Source organism: Mustela nigripes, chromosome 15 (assembly GCF_022355385.1).
Source record: "Mustela nigripes isolate SB6536 chromosome 15, MUSNIG.SB6536, whole genome shotgun sequence".
Taxonomy (NCBI): domain Eukaryota; kingdom Metazoa; phylum Chordata; class Mammalia; order Carnivora; family Mustelidae; genus Mustela; species Mustela nigripes.
In genome coordinates, this window is record NC_081571.1 from 884,638 (window position 1) to 911,418 (window position 26,781).

At 37.1% G+C, this 26,781-nt stretch overlaps 1 protein-coding gene across 1 annotated transcript in view; it reads left to right on the forward strand.

The window, feature by feature from the left end:
* Positions 1-26,781, forward strand: part of MPHOSPH8 (M-phase phosphoprotein 8) — a 57,879-nt gene that overhangs the window by 10,117 nt on the left and 20,981 nt on the right. The window contains exons 2-5 of the mRNA XM_059377709.1: positions 4,573-4,728; positions 18,469-19,314; positions 20,784-20,883; positions 22,833-23,090. Of these exons, the coding sequence (XP_059233692.1) occupies positions 4,573-4,728; positions 18,469-19,314; positions 20,784-20,883; positions 22,833-23,090 (1,360 nt within the window). The remainder of the gene's footprint in view (positions 1-4,572; positions 4,729-18,468; positions 19,315-20,783; positions 20,884-22,832; positions 23,091-26,781) is intronic.

Consider the following 26,781-nt stretch of genomic DNA (forward strand, 5'->3'; position numbering starts at 1 on the left):
CATATCTAAGTGAAGAAAACAAAGTAAAATAATAGTATAATACCAGTGTTTTAAACAATATGTGTAAAATACATATTTGTCATTACATTTGTAAATGTAAAGGTGAAGGAAGTAGATCAAATTGTTATCAATATCTATGGGTGATTTTTTAAAATTTTATATTTATTTTTAAAATTTTACTTAAAATCAGTTTAACGTATAGTATATTATTAATTTCAGAGGTAGAGTTTAGTATTCATCAGTTGCATATAACACCCAATGCTCATTACATCAAGTGCCCACCTTAATGCCCATTACCCAGTTGTCCCATCCGCCTACCCGCATCCTGTTCCCTCCACCAACCCTTGGTTTGTTTCCTATCGTTAAGATCCTCTTGTGATTTGTCTCCCTCTCTGATTTTGTCTTACTTTATTTTTCCCTCCCTTCTGTTATCTGTCAAATTCTATATATAATTGTATGATAATTGTCTTTCTCTGACTGATTTCACTTAGCGTAATACCCTCTAGTTCCCTCACGTCATTGCAGGTGGCAAGATTTCATTCTTTTTGATGACTGACTAATATTCCGTGTGTGTGTGTGTGTGTGTGTGTGTGTGAGAGAGAGAGAGAGAGAGAGAAAGAGAGAGATCTGTCTTCATGATCCATTCATCTGTTGATGGGCATCATCTGGGCTCTTTCCATAGTTTGGCTATTGTGGACATTGCTGCTATAAACATTGAGGTGCAGTTGCCCCCCCTTCGAATCACTGTTTGTATCCTTTGGGTAAATACCTAGTAGTGCAGTTGCTGGGTCATATGGTAGTTGTATTTTTAACTTTTTGAGGAAGTTTCATACTGTTTTCCAGAGTAGTAGCACCAGTTTGCATTCCCACCAAAAATGTAAGAGGGTTCCCCTTTCTCTGCATCCTTGCCAACATCTCTTGGTTCCTGAGCTGTTAATTTTAGCCATTCTGACAGGTGTGAGGTGGTATCTCAGTGTGATTTTGATTTGTATTTCCCTGATACTGAGTGATGTGGAGCATTTTTTCATGTGTCTGTTAGCCATTTGTATGTCTTCTTTAGAGAAATATTTGTTCGTGTCTTCTGCTTACTTCTTGATTGGATTATTTGTTTTTTGGGTGTGAGTTTGATAAGTATTTATAGATTTTTATAGCTCTTTATTTGATAAGACATTAGCAGATACATTCTCCCATTCTGTAGGCTTTTAGTTTTGTTGATTGTTTCTTTTGCTCTACAAAAGGAAAGCTTTTTATTTGATGAAGTCCTAGTAATTCATTTTTGCTTTTGTTTCCCTTGCCTCTGGAAACATCTCTAGTAAGAAGTTTCTGCACCTGAGGTCACAGAGGTTGCTGTCTGTGTTCTCCTCTAGGATTCTGATGGATTCCTGTCTCACATTTAGATCTTTCACCCATTTCAGATTTTTGTTTGTGTATGATGTAAGATGTGGTCCAGTTTCATTCTTCTTCATATGGCTGTCTAGTTTCCCCAACACCATTTCCCCAACACCACTGAGATACCACCTCACACCTGTCAGACTGTTTTGTTTTGTTTTTTTAATTTAACTTTTTTTAATTGGATATTGTTTCCTGCTTTGTCAAAGGTTAGTTGACCACAGAGTTGAGGGTCCATCTCTGGTTCTCTCTTCTATTCTATTGATCCTACATGTCTGTTTTTGTATCAGTACAAAACTGTCCTGATGATTATAGCTTTGTAATACAGCTTGATGGCCAGAATTGTGTTGCCCTTAGCATTGGTTTTCTTTTTCAACATTCCCTGGCGATTTGGGGTCTTCTCTAGTTAATTTTAGGATTGTTTGTTCCAGCTCTGTGAAAGATGTTGATGGTATTTTGATAGGGATTGCACTGAATGTTCAGATTGCTTTGGGTAGCAGAGACATTTTTTTTTTTAAGATTTTATTTATTTATTTGACAGAGAGATCACAAGTAGGCAGAGAGGCAGGCAGAGAGAGAGAGAGAGAGGGAAGCAGGCTCCCTGCCGAGCAGAGAGCCCGATGTGGGGCTCGATCCCAGGACCCTGAGATCATGACCCGAGCCGAAGGCAGTGGCTTAACCCACTGAGCCACCCAGGCGCCCCAGCAGAGACATTTTTAATTGTATTTTTCTTCCAATCCATGAGCACGGAATGTTTTAACATTTCTCCCTGTCTTCCTCAGTTTCTTTCATAAGTGTTCTTGTGGAAGTTTTCAGAATACAGATCTTTTACCTTGTTGGTTAGGTTTATTCCTAGTATCTTATGGTGTTTGTCCAATTGTAAATGGGATCGATTCTTTGATTTCTCTTCTGTCTCATTGTTAATGTATAGAAATGCAGCTGACTTCTGTGCATTGATTTTATATCCTACCACTTTGCTGAATTGCTGTATGAATTCTAGCAGTTTTGGGGGCAGAATCTTTTGGATTTTCAATGTATAGTATTACATAACCTAAGAAGAGTGAAAGCTTGATTTCGTCTTTGCCGATTTGGATGCCTTTTATTTCTTTTGTTGTCTGATTGCTGTGCTGTGTTGATCAACAGTGGTGAGAGTGGACATCCCTCTTGTGTTCTCAATCTTTGGGGAAAAGATCTCAGTTTTTCCTTGTTGAGGATGATATTTGCTTTGGGTTTTTTGTATATGGCTTTTATGATGTTGGGGTATGTTCCTTCTATCACCTATGGGTGATTTTTGTTTTTTCCTGATGTTTATTGATTTTCAAATATTACACATTGCTTATGTAATCAGAGAAAGACCTTAATCTTCAATTTATGAAAAGTAGATCTGTAATATTGTTTATTTATTTTCTTAAAAATTTAGGTATAATTGTATATACTATTAGTATTAGTTTCAGATATACAACATAATGATTTGATATTTTTATGCATTGCAAAATCATAACAACAAAGTCTAGTTAATATCTATCACCTTACATAGATATAAAAATTTTTTCTTGTTATGAAAACTTTTAAGATCTGCTTTCTTAGCAACTTCTAAGTATGCAGTACAGTGTTATGAACTGTAGTCACCATGCTGTACATTGTATCCCCATGACTTATTTTATGATTGGAAATGTGTAACTTTTGACCCCCTTCATCCATTTCTTCTGCCCCAAACCCCTGCTGCTGGCAACGTCCAGTCTTTTCATTTTTTCTGTGAGCTTGGGTTTTTGTTTTATTTTGTTTCCTTCCATACATAATTGAGATCATGCAGTATTTGTCTTTCTCTCTCTTGCTTACTTTACTTAGTATAATGTTCTTGAGGTCCAACATGTTGCCAGTGTCATGATTCCTTTTTTTTTAAATGGCCAAATAATATTCTTGTGTGTGTGTGTGTGTGTGTGTGTGTGTGCATGCATTTATTTTCTTCATTCATCTGTTGAGGATACTTGGGCTATTTCTACTTTTTGGCTATTGAAGTGATGATGCAGTGAACATGGGGGTACATGGATCTTTTTGAGTTAGTGTTTTTATTTTCTTCAGATAAATACCCAGAAGTGGAATTGCTGGATCATATGGTAGATTTTTTTTTTTTTAATGGTAGATTTTTGTTTTTGTTTTCGTTTTTAATGTTTTGAGGAAGCTTTTTACTGTTTTGTGTAGTGGCTATAGTAGTTTATATTCTCACCAATGGTGCACGGGTGTTTTCCTTTTTTCCTAGTCCTTGCTAATACCTGTTATTTCTTTTCATTAATAACAGGTATGAGGTAAGATCTCATTGTGGTTTTGATTTCCTTTCCCTGATTAGTGATATTGAACATCTTTTCATATATACGTTGGCCATTTGTATGTCTTGTTTGGAAAAATGTCCATTCAGATCTGCCCATTTATTTATTTGAGAGAGAGACAGTGAGAGAGGGCATGAGAGGGGAGAAGGTCAGAGGGAGAAACACACTCCCCATGGAGCTGGGAGCCTGATGTGGGGCTTGATCCCAGGACTCCAGGATCAAGACCTGAGCCAAAGGCAGTTCCTTAACCAACTGAGCCACCCAGGTGCCCCGATCTGCCCTTTTTTTTTTTTTAAGATTTTATTTATTTATTTGACAGAGGGAGAGATCACAAGTAGGCAGATAGGCAGGCAGAGAGAGAGGAGGGAGCAGGCTCCCCGCTGAGCAGACAGCCCGATGTGTGGCTCAATCCCAGGACCCTGAGACCATGACCCGAGCGGAAGGCAGCGGCCCAACCCACTGAGCCAGCCAGGTGCCCCCAATCTGCCCATTTTTTAAGCAGATTTTTTTGTCCTTGTTACTGAATTATATGAGTTCGTTCTGTGTTTTGGATATTATTAACCCATTATCAGATACGTGATTTGGAAATATTTGCCAGTGCAGTAGGTTGCTTTTTCATTTTGTTGGTTTCCTTTGTAGTAAGGAAGTTTTTTAATTTGATAGAGTTTTATTTGTTTACTTCTGGTGTGACACTTTTTCTTAAATGCACTTGCTTCAGGAGATGAACATACTTTATAATGATGTTAATTTCCATTTCAAGTTCATTCATATATTCTCAGGATTGTATGTATGTATTTAATAATTTAAATTATCAAATTTAATGTTCTTTATTTGGCTGTTTTAAATTCTGTAACAGGGTAAAATCCTTTATAAAGTTCGATGGAAAGGATACACATCAGATGATGATACCTGGGAGCCTGAGATTCATCTTGAGGACTGTAAAGAAGTTCTTCTTGAATTTAGGAAGAAAGTTGTGGAGAACAAAGCTAAGCCAGTTAAGAAGGATATTCAGGTATCATGTTTTATTTCATATTTCTTCTTTTCAGAATAATAAACTTACTATGATTTTTACTAACATAAGGAATGTGCAGTAAAGAATTTACAAATAGGGTGCCTGGGAGGCTCAGTCAGTTAAGTATTTGCCTTTGGCTCAGGTCTTGATCCCAGGGTCCTGGGATCCAGCCTCACATTGGCTCCCTGCTCACTGGGGAGCCTGTCTCTCCCTCTCCCTCTGTCGCTCCCCACACCTCACCCTCTGCTTGTGCTCTCTCTCTTTCTTGCTCTCTCAAATAAACTCTTTTTTAAAAATTACAAATAATAATAAAATATATAGTATTTCATGTATTATAAATTCTGTATAGCTGATTGATTCTCACAGAATGTTTAAATTGATTTTGCCAAACTCTTCCTTCTGTAGTCAACCTATTATCACAGTTGACAAATAAATACAGTTTGGACATGCCGATTAATATTGTTCTTTTAGTTAAGAGTAAGGTGAAAGTAGGGAGGTTAAAAACATGTCAAAAATTTTTGTTCATCCATGGTATGAGCATCTTGTTTTGTGTACCTTAGGAACATTTTTTTGTACTATTCATGTTGTTACTACAGGTATAGTACATATTTGTATGTTTTATCTACATTATCAATGTATTATGTCTGATTTTTCTGCTAATTAAAATCTTAAATCATTTTATAAAGCTATAAATTTTAATCTATTAGAGATTATTCACAGATCTGATTTTTGTTTTTCTCTTCTATTCCCATTTTGGTTTTTAGCTACTTTATTGCTTTTTAGTAAACCCTTGCTGATAGTAAGGAAGGATTTAGAGGTCAAGGAGCTCAGATAATTTAAACTTTTTTTTTTTTTAAGATTTATTTATTTGTCTTATAGAGAGTGCTAGTGGGGGAGGGGTAAAAGGAAACGAAGACAGATAATCCCAAGCAGGCTCCATGTACAGGATAAATTGACACAGCTTCATCTCTCAACCCTGAGATTGTGACCTGAGCTAAAATCAAGAGTCTGAGGCTTGGGGTGCCTGGGTGGCTCAGTGGGTTAAAGCCTCTGCCTTCAGCTCAGGTCATAATCCCAGGGTCCTGGGATGGAGCCCCCGCATCAGGCTCTCTCACGGGGGAGCCTGCTTCCTCCGCTCTTTCTGCCTCTCTGCCTACTTGTGATCTCTGTCTGTCAAATAAAAAATAAAAAATCTTTAAAAAAAAAAAAAGTGTCTGATGCTTAACTGACTGAGCCACCCAGATGCCCTAGATAAGTTAAACTTCTGTCATCATTAGTTTGGAAAAAGATTTCATGGTGGGCTATATTAGGGTACGTAATCAAAGGAGCGAGACTGATACAAAGCGAAGGTTAAGCAAAGCTTTATTTTGCACCAAGCATCGAGAATCAAACTGACCGGTCAGGGCCATCTCTTGCAAAGAGGCGACCCCTCCCAGCCTCACAGACTAACTTTTATAGAGGTAGTTTAGCTGGGCGATACACAGGTGGCCAATGAGATTGCAATACACAGAGAAAACTGCACAGTCTGCCACACACAGAAAAAACTGCTAGGTAACACACGGGTGGCCGATTGAATTTCAATTTACCCTAGTAGATATATGCGTGCCCCACTGATTGGAAGTCTTCACCTGGGCTGATCTGCCCTTGTATCTAGGCTTTGCCAGTAAGTTCCTCTGGGAGGAGCGGGGTCAATCTAAGTTCACTACATAAACACAAAATGACTCCCTTTGGCCAACCAGGCCCTTACAGGCTAGAGTGGGATATTATTAAAACAGAAGCAAAAACTTGGAGTAAGGGTTTCCTTCTGTGGATTTGTCTATTGTTTTATCTTTGGTTCTCTTATTCCACAAATAATTGAATTGGATTTATTTATAAATCTTGTAAGAATTCCCATTCTTATATATTCCTATTCTTATTTATCTTATTTATTTATTTATTTTTATCTTATTTATAAATTCTTGTAAGAATTCCATTCTTGTATAATTCCCATTGTACTTTTTCATGTAAATTTCCTTTATAGCTTCTATTTACAAATTGAACCAACTCTTACTCAACTTTTTGCTTTTGCTTTTAGTTTTCTTTTTCATTAGAAATTATTGTAATTTTTTAGGGACGCCTGGGTGGCTCAGTTGGTTGGACGACTGCCTTCGGCTCAGGTCATGATCCCGGAATCCCGGGATCGAGTCCCGTATCAGGCTCCCAGCTCCATGGAGAGTCTGCTTCTCCCTCTGACCTTTTCCTCGCTCATGCTCTCTCTCACTGTCTCTCTCTCAAGTAAATAAATAAAATCTTTAAAAAAAAAAAAAAAAGAAATTATTGTAATTTTTTTAGAATACTGGCAGAGCTTCTTGGACTTAGAACTGTATGGTGAAAAATTTTCACAAGAAATTTACTGAAGCCTAGATTTTAAGGACTGAATGTTTATCTTCTTTCCATACAATTGGAGTTTCAACCAAAACAATATTAGGAACCAATTTTGACTGAATATTATGGTTGTTAATAATAATAGCAGTAACAAGGCAGCTTGTATTTACTGAATACTTATTCTATGTATGTGCCAAACACTGGGTCACCACTTTATGTAGATGAAGAGGAGAAACCCAGGTTTAGATAAGTAGCTATAGCTCAAGTTAACCAGTTAGTAATGATAGAGCCAGGCAGCTGTATTCTTTTTTTTTAATTTTTTATTTTTTCAGCATAACAGTATTCATTATTTTTGCACCACACCCAGTGCTCCATGCAATACGTGCCCTCTCCAATACCCATCACCTGGATCCCCCAACCACCCACCCCCCCGCACCTTCCAAACTCTCAGATTGTTTTTCAGAGTCCATAATCTCTCATGGTTCACCTCCCCTTCCAATTTCCCTCAACTCCCTTCTCCTGTCCATCTCCCCTTGTCCTCCATGCTATTTGTTATGCTCCACAAATAAGTGAAACCATATGATAATTGACTTTCTCTGCTTGATTTATTTCACTCAGCATAATCTCTTCCAGTCCTGTCCAAGTTGCTACAAAAGTTGGGTATTCATTCTTTCTGATGGAGGCATAATACTCCATAGTGTATATGGGCCACATCTTCCTTATCAATTCGTCCGTTGAAGGGCATCTTGGTTCTTTCCACAGTTTGGCGACGGTGGCCATTGAGGCAGCTGTATTCTTTTTTTTCCTTTTTTTTAAAGATTTTATTTATTTATTTATTTGACAGCCAGAGATCACAAGTAGGCAGAGAGGAAGGCAGAGAGAGGGAGGAAACAGGCTCCCTGCTGAGCAGAGAGCCCAATGCAGGGCTCCATCCCAGGACCCTGAGATCATGACCTGAGCTGAAGGCTGAGGCTTAACCCTCTGAGCCACCCAGGCGCCCCGAGGCAGCTGTATTCTTAACCAGTTTGGGCTATCGCTTGAAATCCATTCAGAGTAGTGGACTTACCTGGTTTTTAAATTTTTGTTATAGTGGCAAGGTCTTTAATAAATACAGTTTTTAAATTACTAAGAAAAAATTTGCGTTACTTTTAAATTTTTCTTAAAGGAACCTTTTACAAAATGAGTTCACATTAAAATAAAGACTTTTCCTCAAATTCTTTTGCTATACTTACACTTCACTCTTATGGAATGGGTGCCTATTGTTTCTTTCCCTATTTCTTTCCCTAAAAACAATCTCACAAACACAAATAAACCTGTTTTACTAAGTGCTAGGTTTTCATTACTCAAAAAAATTAGACTTTTTGATTGAATTCTTGCTAAAGTGTATTTCTCATTTTCCTGCAATAAGATAAGTTTGCTAAAACTTACCCCAAGAAGTTTTATTCTTACAGAATACTAGCTTTATTGTCTCTTTTACTTTACCAAGCCTCTGGTTAAACCCTACTTGCAGCTCTTTTTCTTGTTAGAATTACTGATAATGGTCTGAATGAGAATGATTCCTGATAGACTGGTGTGTTTAAGATGTATTCTTAAGCTTATGAATCCTGTCTTAATTTTAGAAAGATATTTCTCCACCTGAGGGGTGCCTAGCTGGCTCAGTCAGTAGAGTATGCAACACTTGATCTTGGGGTTGTAAGCATGAACCCTACATTGGGTGTAAAGATTACTTAAAAATAGTGTTTAAGGGGCGCCTGGGTGGCTCAGTGGGTTAAGCTGCTGCCTTCGGCTCAGGTCATGATCTCAGGTTCCTGGGATCGAGTCCCACATCGGGCTCTCTGCTCAGCAGGGAGCCTGCTTCTCTCTCTCTCTCTCTGCCTGCCTCTCCGACTACTTGTGATTTCTCTCTGTCAAATAAATAAATAAAATCTTTAAAAAAAAAAATAGTGTTTAAAAAAAAAAAAAGACAGTTCTTGTAAAAAGTATTTTTTTCTAAGCTCTCCTTACTATTTTATAAATAATTTAAAATTCTAGGGGTACCTGCGTGGCTTAGTTGATTAAGGGTCTGCCTTCAGTTCAGGTCATGATCCCAGGGTCCTGGAATTGAGTGTCAGGCTCCTTGCTCATTGGGGAGTCTGCTTTGACCTCTGCTAAATAAAATCTTTTTTAAAAATTTAAAATTTTGGGGGCACCTGGGTGGCTCAGTGGGTTACGCCGCTGCCTTCGGCTCAGGTCATGATCTCAGGGTCCTGGGATCGAGTCCCGCATTGGGCTCTCTGCTCAGCAGGGAGCCTGCTTCCTCCTCTCTCTCTCTGCCTGCCTCTCTGCCTACTTGTGGTCTCTCTCTGTCAAATAAATAAATAAAATCTTTAAAAAAAAATTTAAAATTTTAGGTACATTTTGAATCTGAAATTCAAAAATTCAAAATTTACATTTTAAAGACTGAAACTTCTATTTCCTATATGATGTCAGCTTTCTCATGAATTCTCTCGTCTGTTAAGTATTCAGTCTATTGCTGTGACTCTTTGAGGTAAGATCAGTGGATAGGAATATGGCAAAAATACAAATAGTCATTGATCTTTTTCCTCTTTAGCAAAATAGTTTTGCCATTGAAAAACTTCGTGATTCTTTTCACTGTAGATATAGAAATAGTATGTAGGAGAAAACTGCTTTGTTCATCTCATCATCCATGTTCATGCAAGCAACAAATATGTGTTGTCTATGAAAATTGTGATCTATCCCAGTAACCAAAATTTTTATCTTATGTAGGGGTTTCACCACAGTAGTATCTGTAAGAATATTTGATTTGTCACTTTTTCTGCTTAAATCTTGGAGCAATGTTTGCTTAGGAGTTAAGCTTAAGTTAAGCATCACAGAAATAAGAAATGGTTTTCTAAAATAACCCAAAAAAGAGCACCTGGATGGCGCTGTCAATTAAGTGTCTGATTCTTGGTTTCAGCTCAGGTCATGATCTTAGGGTTTTGAAATCAAGCCCTGTATCGGGCTCTGCACACAGCTAGGAGTCTGCTTGAGATTCTCCCTTTCCCTCTGTCCCTCCTGCTCATGCTTTCTTTCTCTCTCTAAAATAAATACCTGTTTTTAAATAAATAAAATAATCCCCCAAAATGGTTTTAATGATAGTAATCAGAAAATATACATGACATAGAAATGTTATTCATTAAAATACTTTTCATCATCATTTAACATTTGGTTCCCTTTTATTCTTTTTGTTGCCCATCAAGTATTTTAAACTAAAAATTGAGGTGCTATTTAACTTACATATGTGTGATATGGTCTAGCTCTTTGTTTTTAATGGATAGATAATCTACAAGTAAGGGAACCACTGTTCTGCTTTATCAGCACTTTACTATTTATACTTTTCTGGGTTTTTTCTTTTATTTAGGGATAGTATTTTTAATAAATATAGAGTCTGATACCGTCCAGACTCTTAATTTTTAAAGAATTAAGTTAAGGAAAATTTGAACACACAAACCTGTAAAGGGCAGTGTCATGAGACTCATTTGTCACCATCGACAGTTGTTACCAGTACTTCACCATTCTTCCTTTTTCTGTCCACTGCTCCCTCTGTCCCTTTTTATTCACTAGGATTGGTTTTTTTATTTATTTTATTTATTTATTTTTTAGAGAGAGGAGGAGGTTGGGGGGAGGACTAGAGGGAAAGAGAGAATCCTGAGCAAGCTCCAAGACAACCGTGGAACCTGATGTGGGACTCAAGCCCATGACCCCGAAATCATGACCTGAGCCAAAATCAAGAGTCGGATGCTTAACCAACTGAATCACCCAGGTACCCCTATTTGCTAGAATCTTTTCAAGCAAATTGAGATTTGAGAAGGGTCTACACAACATGTGTCATTAATAATCTTACTCTAAGCAGTTCCTGCTCCATGTTGTTTATTTGACGAAGAAAGCACATCATTTTCTGTAGAATTTCCCATATGCTAGGTTTGGCTTAGTGCATGGTGGTGTTTAACACATTCCTCTAGCCCCATATTTTTGTAAACTGGTAGCTGGATGTGGAGCATGATTATATTTACATTCGGGTTTAATTATTTAAAAAAAATTTTTATTTTTTAGATAGTTTTTTTTTAAGATTTTATTTATTTATTTGACAGAGAGAGATCACAAGTAGGCAGAGAGGCAGGCAGAGAGAGAGAGAGGAGGAAGCAGGCTCCCTGCTGAGCAGAGAGTCCGATGCGGGACTCGATCCCAGGACCCTGAGATCATGACCTGAGCCGAAGGCAGTGGCTTAACCCACTGAGCCACCCAGGCGCCTCAGGTTTAATTATTTTTGCAATGATAGTTGTAAGTGGTGTTCATCTCCTGCACATCAGAAAGCACATGATGTTTAGTTGACTCCCTTACAATGGGGTTAATACGATCTTTGAAATTAGGTGTTTTTAGTCTGATCCTTCATTAGAAAACTCCCAGCTTTGCATGTGTAGGTTTTAGGAGCCCGTTGCTCATTGCCTAGGACCATTCTCTCATTAGAGGGTGGAAAATAGTGATTTTCTAATTCTGTCATTCATCCCTGTGCATTTATTAGCAGGAATACTGGAGGTATTGTGGTCATGGTTCTGAGATTAGGAGACACTGCTGGCAGGGAGAGGTGAAGACTGAATTAAGGTAGCATAGTTGGGATAACTGATGGTACATTCCATAGGATTTAGTAACTGATCTGATCTAGGGAAAAGCGGAGTCAGAGATGACTAAGGTTACCCATTTGGGGACCCAGACAAATGGTGGTATTACTTAGGGAACAGATGCAGTTTTGAACACATACAGTTTTGAATACTTTAGATTTTAGTTACTTATTTGTCATCCAAGTGAAGATGTCCAGTTTCTCATTGGAAATACTGGTCTGAGTTGAAGAGAAAGATTTGGGCTGGAAGTATAGATTGGGTGATTTGTGGAAAATACAGGATATATTTATTTCCGTGTTCCAAGTAATAATACGATTGTAAGTATTCTGAAAAAAATAATTGTTTGAAATTTTTTTGAAGTAATGTTAGTCATATACCTAGCAAGATGGAATTTGTTCTTCTTCTTCACCCCCATACCACAGCCTGCACCTTTTTTTCCCTTTTATCAGTAGGAACAGTTAAATAAAAACAGGCTGTATAGTTTAGAAATGAGGTCAACACCAGTCTTTGGCAAAATGATTTTCTTTTTTTTTTCTTTTAAATAATAAGTGAATGTATTTATTTAGTTTTGGATCAAAATTATTTTAAAATCTGTTCTTTTTTTTGTTGTTGTTGTTCAGTTAGCCAACATATAGTACATCTTTAGTTTTTGATGTAATGTTCAATGACTCATTAGTGTATGTAATACCCAGTGCTCATCACCACATGTGCTCTCCTTAAAACCCATCACCTGGCTACTCTACCCACCCCTACCTGCCCCCCCCAACCTCCCGTAACCCCCAGTTTGTTTCCCAGAGTCTGTCATGGTTTGTCTTCCTCTCTGATTTCTTCTTGTTCAGTTTTCCCTTCCTTCCCCTATGATCCTCTGCACTATTCCTTGTGTTCCACATATGAGTGAAATCATATGATAATTGTCTTTCTTTGCTTGAGTTATTTTACTCTTACCATTTGCATTGACATGGATGGAACTGGAGAGGATTATGCTAAGTGAAATAAGGCAAAATTATTTTTAAGATGAAGGAAGTCAGTTGGTTGTAAACTCTTTAGAGTGGAGGGAAAATTGAAATATTACAAGTCATTAAGTACTCTTTCACAGAAATTTCTTGAAGCAAAAAGATAGCTTTTGGGTGAGAGCATGACAACAGAAGCATTTGAGGGCAGGTTGTAGACTTTTAAGTCCTCAGTGTGTATTCGTATTTTGTATATTTTTCGTATTTAGTGACAACAAAAACATTCTCCTGCATTGTTAACACTCAGGGAACTTTAAATTTATCAGTGTGCCCTATCAGTAGCAGTATCTCAGCAATATTGTTAACCTAATGTGCAGCTAAGATGCATCTACATTCATCTCGATTTCCCCTTTGGTCTTGGGATGTCCTTTGTTCCTTTCTGTCGTGCAGGGCATTTAGTTTCATGTCTTTCTGGTTTCCTTTTATCTAGAACAGTTCCATAGCCTGTTTTCCGTTTTTCATCTTTCATGGTGTGGATCTTTCTTTAAGAATCCAAACCAGTTCGGGTACCTGCGTGGCTCAGTCAGTTAAGCATCTGCTTTCAGCTCAGGTTGTGATCCCAGGATCCTGGGATGGAGCTCCACATCCTGCTTCCTGCTCACTGGAGAGTCTGCTTCTCCCTCTGCCTGCCACTCCCCCAGCCTGTGCTTTCTCTGATAAATAGTAAAGTAAAATAAAATCCAGGCTAGTTGTTTCATAGAAAGTTCTTCACATTGGAATTAGATGAATGCTAGTTAGTGTTAAGTCACAAATAGTGTTTTTTTCTAAGTTGGAATTAGATGGTTTGTTTCCTGATGATTAGATTCAGCGTGAACATTCTGACAAATGCATTATATAGGTAATTACATTATGGCAAGCAATACATGATACGTCAATTATCCCAATTATTGCTGGTGTTAAATTACAATTGTATGACAAAGTGAGGCCTGTTTTTTCCCTTTTCTTTCTTTTTTTTTTTTTTTAAGATTTTTTATTTATTTATTTGACAGAGAGAGATTACAAGTAGGCAGAGAGGCAGGCAGAGAGAGAGAGGAGGAAGCAGGCTCCCCGCTGAGCAGAGAGCCTGATGCGGGACTCGATCCCAGGACCCTGAGATCATGACCTGAGCCGAAGGCAGCGGCTTAACCCACTGAGCCACCCAGGCGCCCCTTCCCTTTTCTTTTTAAAGGTAGCCTTTTCCTTTTAAAATAATAACATAATAAATAACCTAATAATGAGTAGTCTTTGAGACTGAGAATCTCCTGTTCCCTCACAGCCTCTCACCCCGTGATTTTAAAATACCTTGATGCTTCTTGCCTCAATTGGTTATTCCTTTGTTGGTTACAAGTACTGATTTTTCTAATGCTGTTATAGTATATTTTTTTGTTTGTATTTTATAAAGAACAGCTCCTCCCTCCCTGAAATTTTTTTTAGTATCAGTACATACTCATGGAATCTTTTTATTCATCAGTCTTCCATTGCTGCTGTTACTCATGTTGCTGCTAAAATGGTCGCAAATTTGGGTAGGTGGAGCCCCTTCAAGGCAGCTCCTGTGTCCTTTTGATATTTCCCTTTCTGTTTGGAGCACATTGTTGCTTCTGACAAGTTGTTCCAGTGTTACCATGTACTTTCTTATTTCATCCCTGGTATCAATCATTTCTCCAAGGAGTCCCGATTCTTTGTAGAGGAGAATAGGCTTAAAAACCAGGACCTACTTATTACTACTGGGGTACAATTATTTCTAGGCCCTTTAAGTAGACAGAGCTAAAGGAAAAAATATATGTCATTTTGTTTAAGTCAAAAATTTGTATTGGTGTCTATAATTTCAGTCCATGACCTCAGGGTCTTCCACTCATTCTACCCGGCCATAGTCTGTTTCCCTTTTCCTACTGTGAGAACTCTGGTTCCCACCAACATTACTCATTTACTCAGTTCTACAAATGGATGTTTACTACATCCATTCTGTTGTAAAACTCCAAATTTATTTGCAATTCTTTTTGTCCCTACATAAGCATATTCACTGAGGATGTTTAGTATTCAAAAGTTCTTTGGGGATGCCTGGCTGGCTCTGTCCTTAAGTATTTCCCATCAGCTCTGGTCTCCTTTCCAAGGTCCTGGGATCTAGACCCTGAGCCCCTCTTCAGGCTCCTTGCTCGTTGGGGAGCCTGCTTCCCCACCCCCAGCTTGTGTTCCCTCCCTGTGTCTCTGTCAAATAAATAATGTTTCTGTCTCTGTAAAATAAGTAAAATCTTTTTTTAAAAAAAGTTCTTTGGATCGATTTTTTTTTTTCTTTCTGATGGTTATGTTACCAGTTTGATAAACAAGGTTCATTTGGTTGTTACTGTGTTCCCTCTACCTCCATATCTGATTTGAAGTACTGTCCCTTTACTCTTGGGTTAGAACTATAAGGCAGTCAGCAAGAATACTATGTGTTGTTTCATATTTTCTCACCATTCTCTCCCCGTTATTTTGATAGCTGCTCTACTCAAGAGTATTTAGTGACTGTTCCATACGATACGCTCTTATAGTCCTCATTCAGTCTTAATTCTAAAAGCAAATATCTACTGGGGCGCCTGGGTGGCTCAGTGGGTTAAGCCGCTGCCTTCGGCTCAGGTCATGATCTCAGGGTCCTGGGATTGAGTCCCGCATCGGGCTCTCTGCTCAGCAGGGAGCCTGCTTCCTCCTCTCTCTCTCTCTGCCTGCCTCTCTGCCTACTTGTGATCTCTCTCTGTCAAATAAATAAATAAAATCTTTAAAAAAAAAAAAAAGCAAATATCTACTTAATGGTTTTTACCTGTCTTTATTTTGATGTCTAACCAGTCATTATTGGTTATCTGAAGCTCATTCTTTAGCATAGTGGTTCTCAAAATGTGGACACCAGGCCGAAATAATCAGTTATCCTCATCTGGGAATGTGTTAAAAATGCAGTCTCTGGGCTGCACATTGTTGGATAGGGACTGTCTGCCCATGTTTTTGGGGTTTCTTGGTTGGGGGTTGTGTTTTGTTTTGTTTTGTTTTGAAGATTCTATTTAATTTTAGAGATTGAAAGAGAGAGTAGAGAGAGGGAGAGCACAGAGCTCAACACAGGGCTCATCCTATGACCCTAAGATCACAGCCTGAGCCAGAATCAAGAGTTAAGAGTTAACTGACTGAGCACACAGGCATGGGGTGTTTTGATAAGCCCTGTGTTTTGATAAGCCCTCTAGTATGCTGATACATGCTAAGGTTTTAGAACCACCTCATGGTGGAAGGGCTCATGACAAAAATATTCCTAGAGTTCTTGTATTTCATAATAGTTGTTTGCAGTCTTTAGATCTGAAAGCCGGTTTGACAGTATATAAATTCCTTGGCTCACAATTTCTTTTGTTGAATATCTTAATGTGTTATTCTATTGTTATCTGGAGTAAAACACTGTTCTCTAAGATGAATCTGGGGTGCCACAGTGGCTCAGTCATGATCCCAGTGTCCTGGGGTCTCTCTGCTTGCCTCTCTGCCTACTTGTGATCTCTGTCTGTCAGATAAATAGATAAAATCTTTTTTTAAAAAAAAGATGAATCTGAATTTCCTTCTCTTCTAAGTGACTTGGTATTTTTGTGTGATGCCTCAAAATTTTTGTTTATTTTCTCTACTGTTTTGTAGGCATGTCTTTCTGGCATGCTTTTATTGTTTTAGAGTACTCTATTCCTTGGTCTGTTTTTTTCTTATAACAACTCAGTAAAATATTTTACCCTAATTTTCTGCTATTTATATTGATATGAAATTACTTTTTCTGATGTTTTAGAAAGCAAAAGAAGTGGACAAGATAATTTTTTTTTTTAACTTAATGGCTCCTGAGCTGTGTCCTTTAAGGGTTAGTTAAAAAATATGGCCTTAGACCTAATGAGATATTTTTTTCCTGGCTTTGGTTTTACCCTACCTCACCTTCCCCCTGCCCAAATCTGAATTTTCTCTTTTCTGTGTTTTCTGTTTCTCCTGTCCTACTTTATTTGGAATCTAATTTCAGCAGTTTCTGCTCATTTTGGGGTTTTGTCATGGAAGTCCTGGAAGAGACCACTGACAATACTTTCGAGAGTTCACAGGACCTGGCCTGGGCCAGCCCTTCACATGTCCATAGACACCTGCAGTCACCCTGTACACGTACAGCTTCTGCCCCTTCCTTCCACTCCTCTTGGATTGACCTGTCAATCTTTTTTTTTTTTTTTTAAGATTTTATTTATTTGACAGAGATCACAAGCAGGCAGAGAGGCAGACAGAGAGAGGAAGGGAAGCAGGCCCCCTGCAGAGCAGAGAGCCCAGTATGGGTTCTCTTCAGGGCTCAATGTGGGGCTTGATCCCAAGACCCTGGGATCAAGACTTGAGCCCAAGACAGAGGCTTTAACCCACTGAGCCACCCAGGTGCCCCAGGTCTGTCTTTTTATGAAGCAATTCAGGGAGATTCAAAAAGTTATGCCAGTTCCACCATACTCTCACTATATTGTTAACCTCAGTGATGTTCATTTCTTAGACACTATAGGAAAAATGTGGGCTTTTAAATTTTTAAATTTTTTTAATTTAAAGATTTTATGTATTTGACAGAGCTAGTGAGAGACAGCAGAAGGAGGGGGAGCAGCAGGCAAGAAGGTGAGGGAGAAATAGGCTTCCCACTAAGCAAGTAGCCCAGTGTGGGTCTTGATCCCAGGATCCTGGGATCATGACCTGAGCAGAAGGCAGATGCTTAACGAACTGAGCCACCCAGGTGCCCAGGAAAATGTTTTTAAAGTGTACCTATCTTCCCTCCCTTTCCACCCGCACATCATTTAGAAGAAAAGACTTTGGGGAATGAGAACTGAAAATACTTTGCAGTGTTTTTGCGCCTATCATGAATATTTTTAAGATGTGGGGTTTTTTGTTTGGTTGGTTTTATTTTTTGTTTTGTTTTGGTTTTGGTTTTTGTTGTTGTTCTTGCTGTTTTGGGTTTTTTTTTAACGGTGAAATATTCATTTTCCATAGGAGGTATTTCAGGTTCCAACACAAATCAAATCAATTGGGGAAGTAAGATTTGTGTGCAGTTTTGCCCATTCCATATGTAACTGTGAAATACAACAGGACCTTTAAAGATATCTAAGATCTGCTCTTTAAAAACATTTAGATTGCATTTAGTTTGGTAACTACTTTTTTGGCAGCCAAGAAAGTCTATACAAATTACTTTCTTGGTGTTTTACAAAAATTTGAATTTCAAATCATATAAAACACACCATACATAAGGCTTTTATTGTTCATTTCTGTTTTAGTTTAGTTTGGGACCTTCAGCGACACCATTTGTTTAGCACTGTGTTTATTTGCTTTTTTAAAATGAGACTTACTGTCATCGCCAAGGCCTGTTTGCTAAATCAGAGACATAAGTAATATACAACTTCAATTTAGATAAAAATTTTTTTAAAGATTTTATTTATTTATTAGAGATTACAAGTAGTCAGAGAGGCAGACAGAGAGAGGGGGAAGCAGGCTCTCCGCTGAGCAGAGAGCCCGATGCGGGGCTGGATCCCAAGATCCCAAGATCATGGCCTTAGCTGAAGGCAGAGGCTCAACCCACTGAGCCATCCAGGCGCCCCGCCCCTAGATAAATAATTTTAAGAACTTGAGAAACTACTTGAAAATAAAAACATTTCTACCAGATTTCATTAGTACTACTTTTCAAAATCTTTAAATTGCTATGTTAATGACTAGTTAAGTCTTTTTATATTTTATAGAGACTGTCCTTAAATAATGACATATTTGAGGCAAATTCTGATAGTGATCAGCAAAGTGAGACAAAAGAAGATACTTCTCCAAAGAAGAAAAAGAAAAAATTAAGATATAGAGAAGAGAAAAGCCCAGATGATATGAAAAAGAAAAAAGCAAAGACTGGGAAACTCAAAGATAAATCCAAACCAGACCTGGAAAGCTCCTCTGAAAGTTTTGCTTTTGATTTAAGGACAAAAAAAAGAATTTCAGAAGCCAAAGAAGAATTAAAGGAATCCAAAAAACCCAAGAAAGAGGATACAAAAGAAACAAAGGAATTAAAGAAAGTTAAAAAGGGTGAAATAAGAGATTTAAAGAATAAATTAAGAGAAGATTCTAGAGAAAACAGAAAAACAAAAAAAGATAAATGTCTTGAATCTCAGTTGGAATCTGAATCAAGTATACTTAATGACTCCCCTTTTCAAGAAGATGACAGTGAAGATTTACATTCTGACAACAGAGAAGAGAAACAGAAGATTAAAAGCATAAAAGATAAAGCAGGGCAAGATGCAATTCAAGATGATTTTGATAAACAGCCAGATGACTTTGTGAGTGCTGATGAGGATGCAGATGTCAAAGCAAAGAGAAAAAGAAAGAAACTGAGAAAGACCGAGGAACTTAAAGAGAGCAAAACACTAGAAAACAGGAATCTTTTCCTAGAGAAGAAAACTATATACAAGAAGCAAAGGAATCAGGACAAAGGCAGAAGCACCACAGAGTTTGATAAGCTGCTGCCTTTACCTGTCCAGACACAGAGGAGTTCAAGAGCAGGTGTGGAAGAGAGAGGACTCAGGTCCCCTGACTCAGGTGGAGAGGTAAGTACTCTGGGGATTGGTTGAAGGGCAGTCAAAGTCTTACAGAATACAGAAATATTCAGATCAAGCTGGCATTCTTTTTGAGTGATCAAAAAATTTCACAAAAACAAAGAGGAAACCGTGAAACAAACTATAAGAATAGTTTTCAGTAGTTAAGTTACTTACTATGTGACTAGAGTAAGCACTTATAAATACTGAAGATCATCTAGCTTTTGGATCTCCCAAATTTATCTCTTAGTCTTAAAACTTGCCTTTTTTAGATTACAACTAGAAAATTGAGGACTAATTTGGGAACAAAAGGATTTTTTTTAGGGGTACTCAGGTGGTATGTAGCTTTGTGTATTAACGCTGAAAATAAGCTTCATCAGCTTAGCTTTTCCTTGCTTGGTATTTTATCCCCTTCTGTCTCACTATACGGTTTTTTATTTAAATAGTATGTACAAATAATTACAAGCCTTTTAAATCTGAAAAAAATGTTTAATAGGATTTTATCCCATCATTATAAAAGTTATTTTGTATGGTTTTTCAAAATGTACATAGTTTCCTCATTATGAAAGTATTCATATATGCAATATTTACCAAGAGCTATAAAAAGATCTTTTTTTCATCTATTATTCTTTGTGGATTTATCTTAAGGAGATCATTTTAACGCAGGGAAAAGCTAGATATACAAACATATTTATGGCAGTGTAGTTCTACTAAAACTAATACCAGTCCAACTAACTATCTAGACATGAGGGAAATGATTAAGAAAATGTTGTTGTATCAACTTTGGGACTGTTATCTCTCCATTGAAATACTAATTATGAGGTCAAGGTAGCAAAAATAGAAAAGTTTGTAAAATACTACGCTGAAGAAAATTATAAACTCAGTCGTAAAAATATCTATGCAGTATAAATAAAGGAAAATGAATTTTAAACAAAATTATCTATGTAAATTTACAAAGATCAGAATGGAGAAATAAAAATAATGATGTTTCATTAGTAGGACTAAAGGAGAATTTTTCTGGAATATTTTTTTTAAAGATTTTATATATTTATTTGACATACAGAGATCACAAGTAGGCAGAGAGGCAGGCAGAGAGAGGAAGGAAAGCAGGCTCCCTGCTTAGCAGAAAGCCCAGTGTGAGGCTCAATCCCAGGATGCTGGGATCATGACCTGAGCTGAAGGCAGCAGCTTAACTTACTGAGCCACCCAGGTGCCCCTTTTTCTTGAATTTTTAATAATGAAAAATATTTAGAGTGAGGTGTTGGGTTTTGAATTTGATATTTTGTAAATCTTCGTGGTTGAGGGATAATCCTGACTGTGGAAGCAGTTGATATGGAAAAAGATTTAATAATTAGAGGTTATGTGCCGTAGTACCCAAAATGCAGCCACTGATGCCAGGGACCTGTGTTTTCCAATCTTCAAATATATAATATCAGTTCTTTCTCTCTTCCTGTTTTGGGTCTTTCATATGTCTCTTTCAGGAGAAAGAGATTAAAAAAAATGAACCCAAAGAGAAAAACCAGAAAAGGCATGATTTGGACAAGGAAGAAAAAGGCCGTAAAGAGCCAAAGGGATTAAAGAGTGAGTGTGAATACTAACATTTTGTCATTTACCATTGTCATCTTTTATACAAAGGATTCAATTTAGTGTGAAGACAGTCTCTCATTTCTAATCTGCAATGTCATAGAACTAGAAAATTTCACTGGAGAATTTAGCACTTTATGCTACTTTTATTTAAACAGTTACCTTAGTTTATTATGTTACGGTTCATATTGTTTCTGTAATTTTTTCTCTTCTGTTTACTTTGTTGTTTCTCCTTTTGATGAAGTACACTAGAATCACAGAGACACTAGTTAGTTGTGGTAGAAGAGTAAATGTGTCTATTTATAGTGGATGCTGAATGAGACAAACTACTGTTAATACATGTGTTGTATTTAGCTATGAGTCATTTGTGTAAATAAAATATAGAGTATAAATTTTGGATCAGAAAGATACAACATATTGAGAATCCATGACGTGTCACTACTATAATCATGTACTTTATAAAACATTCACCATTGTAGTATTGGAATAAAACCCCAATAGGTATTTTAGTTCATGTACCATAAGTACTTGGAACATATGTTCTAATGAGGTGGTGATTCTAAGAGAGAGAGAATTTCCCCTGGTTCTTCTCCCAAAAGCTGAGAGTAATCGTCAAAGTAGATTTTGGTTATAAGCCTAAGCTGTGATTTAGTAGTAAGTAGTAGGGTATTGGAAGCTGAGAAGGAGCACTTGTTTTGATGGATTATGCATAAAGTAGTTTACAATTTAAAGGCTATCTAGTCAGAGTACTATAGTTTTAAACATGTATTATTCTTCAAAAAGTAGAGATTCAAAATACTGTGAAATTGAAGCTGGATAATTTTTTTCTTCCTCCTACTATCTTTATTTGTCTATTTCTGATACACTTTTACCTTCAACATATAGTCTTAAACTGCTGTTCATCCTATTTATAATGGTACTTACCTGGGAGTCTAGTTTTCAACATCCCTGCTAATAAATCCTGTCTGGTATGTACCCAGAGTTTATAATGGAGTTCTTCCTAATTTTGTTCTGTTCTGCCCTTTTTAGAGGTCATTATCTCACAGCTAGTGTTTTGCCAGTATTTTTTCCACTTTTTTTTTTTAATAAATTTTTTTTCAAAGATTTTATTTATTTATTTGACAGAGAGATCACAAGTAGGCAGAGAAGCAGGTAGAGAGAGAAGAGGACGCAGGCTCCCCGCTGAGCAGAGAGCCTGGCGTGGGGTTCGATCCCAGGACCCCGAGACCACGACCTGGGCCAAAAGCAGAAGCTTAACCCATATTCTTTTTCCACTTTTTTTTTTTTTTTTAAGATTTTATTTATTTATTTGACAGAGAGAGATCACAGTAGACAGAGAGGCAGGCAGAGAGAGAGGGGGGAAGCAGGCTCTCTGCTGAGCAGAGAGCCCGATGTGGGGCTCGATCCCAGGACCCTGGGATCATGACCTGAGCCAAAGGCAGAGGCTTAACCCACTGAGCCACCCAGGTGCCCCTCTTTTTCCACTTTTATCTTTAGCTAAAAGCTGAGTGGATTTTCACAGACAACAGGTATAATTTTAGCATGGTCAGTGTGCTGGCACCCGTTTCTCCCGTTCACCACCAGGAATCATTTTTGTGTAAGGTTAACCTCAGGATGCAGTTGAAGGCAGTTGTTTTAGCAGGACGGTGGTGGCATGACTAAGATTATTTTGAGACTCACCATCTTTAGTAAGCCTTTCAAAACTGGGATTAGTTCTAACCACTTAACAGCTATTTGCTTTAGAAACCCTTTCTAAATATTGAACAGCCAATAGAAAGGCCAGTTGAAATAACTTCATGGCTTTGAATGGTGAATTTGATCGTGCTTTATAACCAAGGCAAGTATTAGTAAACATTTTAAAAATAACTGCTTAACACCCAGATTTTCTTATGATTGCAGCAGAAATTTGTGACTCATATTTATTCTCAATTTTATTTTTTCACCAGCCTTTAAGGAAATCAGAAATGCATTTGATTTATTTAAATTAACTCCAGAAGAAAAATGTGATTTTCCTGAGAATAATCGGAAAAGAGAAGAAATATCACTAGATTGTAAAATCACAGAAGATCACAAAACGAAGGAAAACAAGCAGTTACTTAAAGAAAGGAGAAATACAAGAGATGAAACTGATACTTGGGCATATATAGCTGCAGAAGGTGATCAAGAGGTTCTAGACAGTATGTGCCAAGCAGATGAAAATTCTGGTATGTGTGTGGTCATTTTGCAGTATTTTTTCACAGTAAATGCACCATATTATTTCATTCTCCTTACTCTTCTCTTCCAGTATAATTCTTTTTTTCCGTTTTTTTTTTTTTTTTTTTTACATTTTATTTATTTATTTGACAGAGATCATAAGTAGGCAGAGAGGCAGGCAGAGAGAGAGGAGGAAGCAGGCTCTGCACGGAGCAGAGAGCCCGATGCGGGGCTCGGTCCCAGGACCCTGGGATCATGACCTGAGCCGAAGGCAGAGGCTTTAACCCACTGAGCCACCCAGGTGCCCCTTCCAGTATAATTCTGATCAGAAAATAATGGCATAGATTTAGTGAATCTCTTGACATTTTTACTACACTTTTATATTGAAGACTTAAGTCTTTCTATGATTTCTAAATTCATTAAACAAATATTTTCAGAGTTCCTATACTGTGCTCAACACATTTAGAAATTGGAAAGATTTTGGTTTTCTACATTACCTTCTCTTGCCAAGCAGTCTGTTTCTATATCTTACTAGATTTTTTTCAGTAAATTATCAAATACATACTTATTTGTATTCTGTCCTTTTAACTTTGCAGTAAGTAACACTTGATAAATAAGACTATATTATAAATGCTATCCTGGGGATGTTGGAATTGGCTGCCAAGGAGGGTAGAATCATGTGGAATACAGAGTACAATAGCTATAGGGAAGAGTAATAAAAAGAGTTGTATGTATAAAACTAGGATGGAATAAACAAAAGAGGTTAACCTGATAAAACTGTTACTTGTGAATCTTAAAAAATAATTGAAGAGAATTTTTAAAATATTTCAAAATATATGGCAGGCTAGATTCTCTGGGTGGCTCCCATACTGCAGAGCAACTAGATTCTGAACACTGTGTAAAAACATGCTTTTTGATACATTACTGAGCTTGCAGGCAATTGATACACTGCCTAAGAGGAGTACATAAGAGGGAGGAAAGAGATTACCCGCAGGGCAAATGCCAAAAAGCAGCACTCCTCTTGGGATATTAAACAAAGAACAGATAGTAGGTATTGGTTTGCAAACTCAGAATTTCCCTGGGTGAGATCTTGAAACCAGCATGGGTATGGGGAGTGTGGGAAATGACCTAAGGAAGAAGCTAGCCATTCCAGATTGATAGATGGCAGGTTTAATAAGCAAGGGAACTTATATACAAGGTTCACCTTGGTTGGCCACAAGATGGGTAGATCAATCTGTGCATGTGTACACACACACCCCCCTCCTTCTGAATCTTAGAAGTTTATATAGAGGCTTTAACTGGGTTCAGTCACATATTTAGTCCAGATGGTCTCAATAATACCTTATATTCTCAAGGCTATGTCCTTGAAATAGATCCTAGTATGGGAATGGTGGGTAGCATGTACATTCTAAGGAGAAACCTCCAGTTGCTCAGGTCCAGCCTGTGGGTCAACCCAAAGTCACATCCTCTCGATGACCTCCCAGTAGTAAAAAGCATCAGTAAAGCCAGAGGTTGGTTCATTGTAAGAGTAATAGACAAGCTTTTAGCAACATTGATTACGGAGAAGAAAGGATGCTTACACAAACAATATTTCCAATGAAAAAAGAGACCTGATTATAGATTGGGTCCAGATTAAAAAGACAACTCTCTGAGTAATTTTTTTACCAATAAATTTGAAAACAGAATGGGAAAATTCTTGGAAAAATATAGTTTAAAAAAAAAAAAAGAAAAGTACGGTTTAACAAAACTGACCCAAGAAGAAATACAAAAATTGAATAGTTTTATAACTGTTAAGGAATGTGAAATAGTAATTTAAAGTAACCTTAAAAATTTAGCAGCAGGCACAGATAGTTTTCATATGCAAGAACTTACCAAACTTATAAAAAGGTCTTTCTAAAAATAAAGAATGCTGACTCATTCTGTGGGCCCATCAAAATTTCAGAACCAAAATGAGACAAAAATTTCGTTAGAAAGGAAAATGACAGGTCAAGTAAATATCCCAAACAAAACATTAGCAAATTGAATCGAGCTGTATATAAAAACCTCTTATGACCAAGTTAGGTGTTCCCTAGGAATTCACTATGTAAGGGAGAAACTGATTCAAGAACATTCTTGATATTTAAAAAACAAAACCTAGCAGATTATGAATAAAAGGAAGCTTTCTCAAATTAATAAAGAACATTAAAACTTTGGCAGACATCTGTCACCCCTGTTTTTCAACAGTGTTCTAAGGCCTACCCAGTAGAGTAAGACAGTAAGAAACAAAAACATACAAGTATTAGGAAAGAAGCCCCCCCCTGCAAAGATTTTCATTATCAGATGTTATATATATGAAGAACTCAATTCACAAATATTTAGAAATGTTTAATGTTTAGCAAGGTGACTTGGATGGATATAAAACCAATATACAAAAGTTAATGACAGTTCTCTATTTCTATACAGTATATGTTTCTGCATATATTTCTGTGTAAATAATGTAATCATAAAAAGTTAATTTTCATCAAAAATAACGAGGATGTAGAGAAAAAACCTTTGTGAACTATTGGGGGAATGTGAATTGGTACGGCCTCTGTCAAAACCATATGGAGGTTCCTCAAAAAAGATACATATGACTCATAATTCCACTGCTGAGTATATCCAAAGAAAAGGAAACATGAATTTGAAAAGAATATACATCTCTGTGTTTATTGCAACATTATTCATAATGCTAAGATATGGAAGCAACCCAAGTGTCCCATCAACAGATGACTGGATAAAGAAGCTGTGGGTTATGTGTACATACATATACCTACACACTCAGTGGAATATTACTCGACCATTAAAAAAAAAAATTGAGATTTGCAACAGCATGGATGGACCTACAGGGTATTATACTAAGTGAAATAAGTGAAAGAAAGACAAATACCCCCCCATCTGATATCAGTTATATGTGGAAACTAAAAAATAAAACATGAATAAACAATAAGCAGAATAAATATAGGGAACCATATATATATCCCATAAATATAGGGAACAAACTGATGGTTACCAGAGGATAGGGGAAAGGAGAAAGGGGGAAAATGGGTAAAGGGGAGTGGGAGATACAGGTTTCTAGTTATGGAATGAATAAGTCACCAGGATAAAAGGACCGCATAGGGAATATAGTCAGTGATATTGTAATAGTATTATATGGTGACAGATGATAGCTCCACTTCGGTGAACATAGTGCAAGGTATAGAGTTGTTGAATCACTATGTTGTACACCTGAAACTAGTGTAACATTGTGTATCAACTATACTTCAGTTAAAAAGGTAGGGGGATGAGAAAATTAATTTTCAATAGCAATACATTTAAAAGATTTCTAAGAATATTGTGTATGAAGATCTGTAAGACCTATATGGAGAAAATTATAAAAACTTTTTGAAAGTTTTTATAAAGTTAAAATTAATACCATTTTATTAATAAACACAATATAAATTTGATATTTTCATTAAGTTGGTCTATAATGTCACTCTGTTTCCAGTCAGCTTCCCAACATAGTTTTTAATGGAATTTATAAATACTGATTCTAAAATTTATGTGGAAGAGGAACCAAAAGCCAAAACCAGTTATCCCAGTAGTAATCAAGACCTGCTGTATTGTAGAGCTACAATATTTACTTGACACAGAGAGGGTTAAATTAGTTAATTGAGTAGAGTTTTCAGACTAGGACCCTTGCAGATG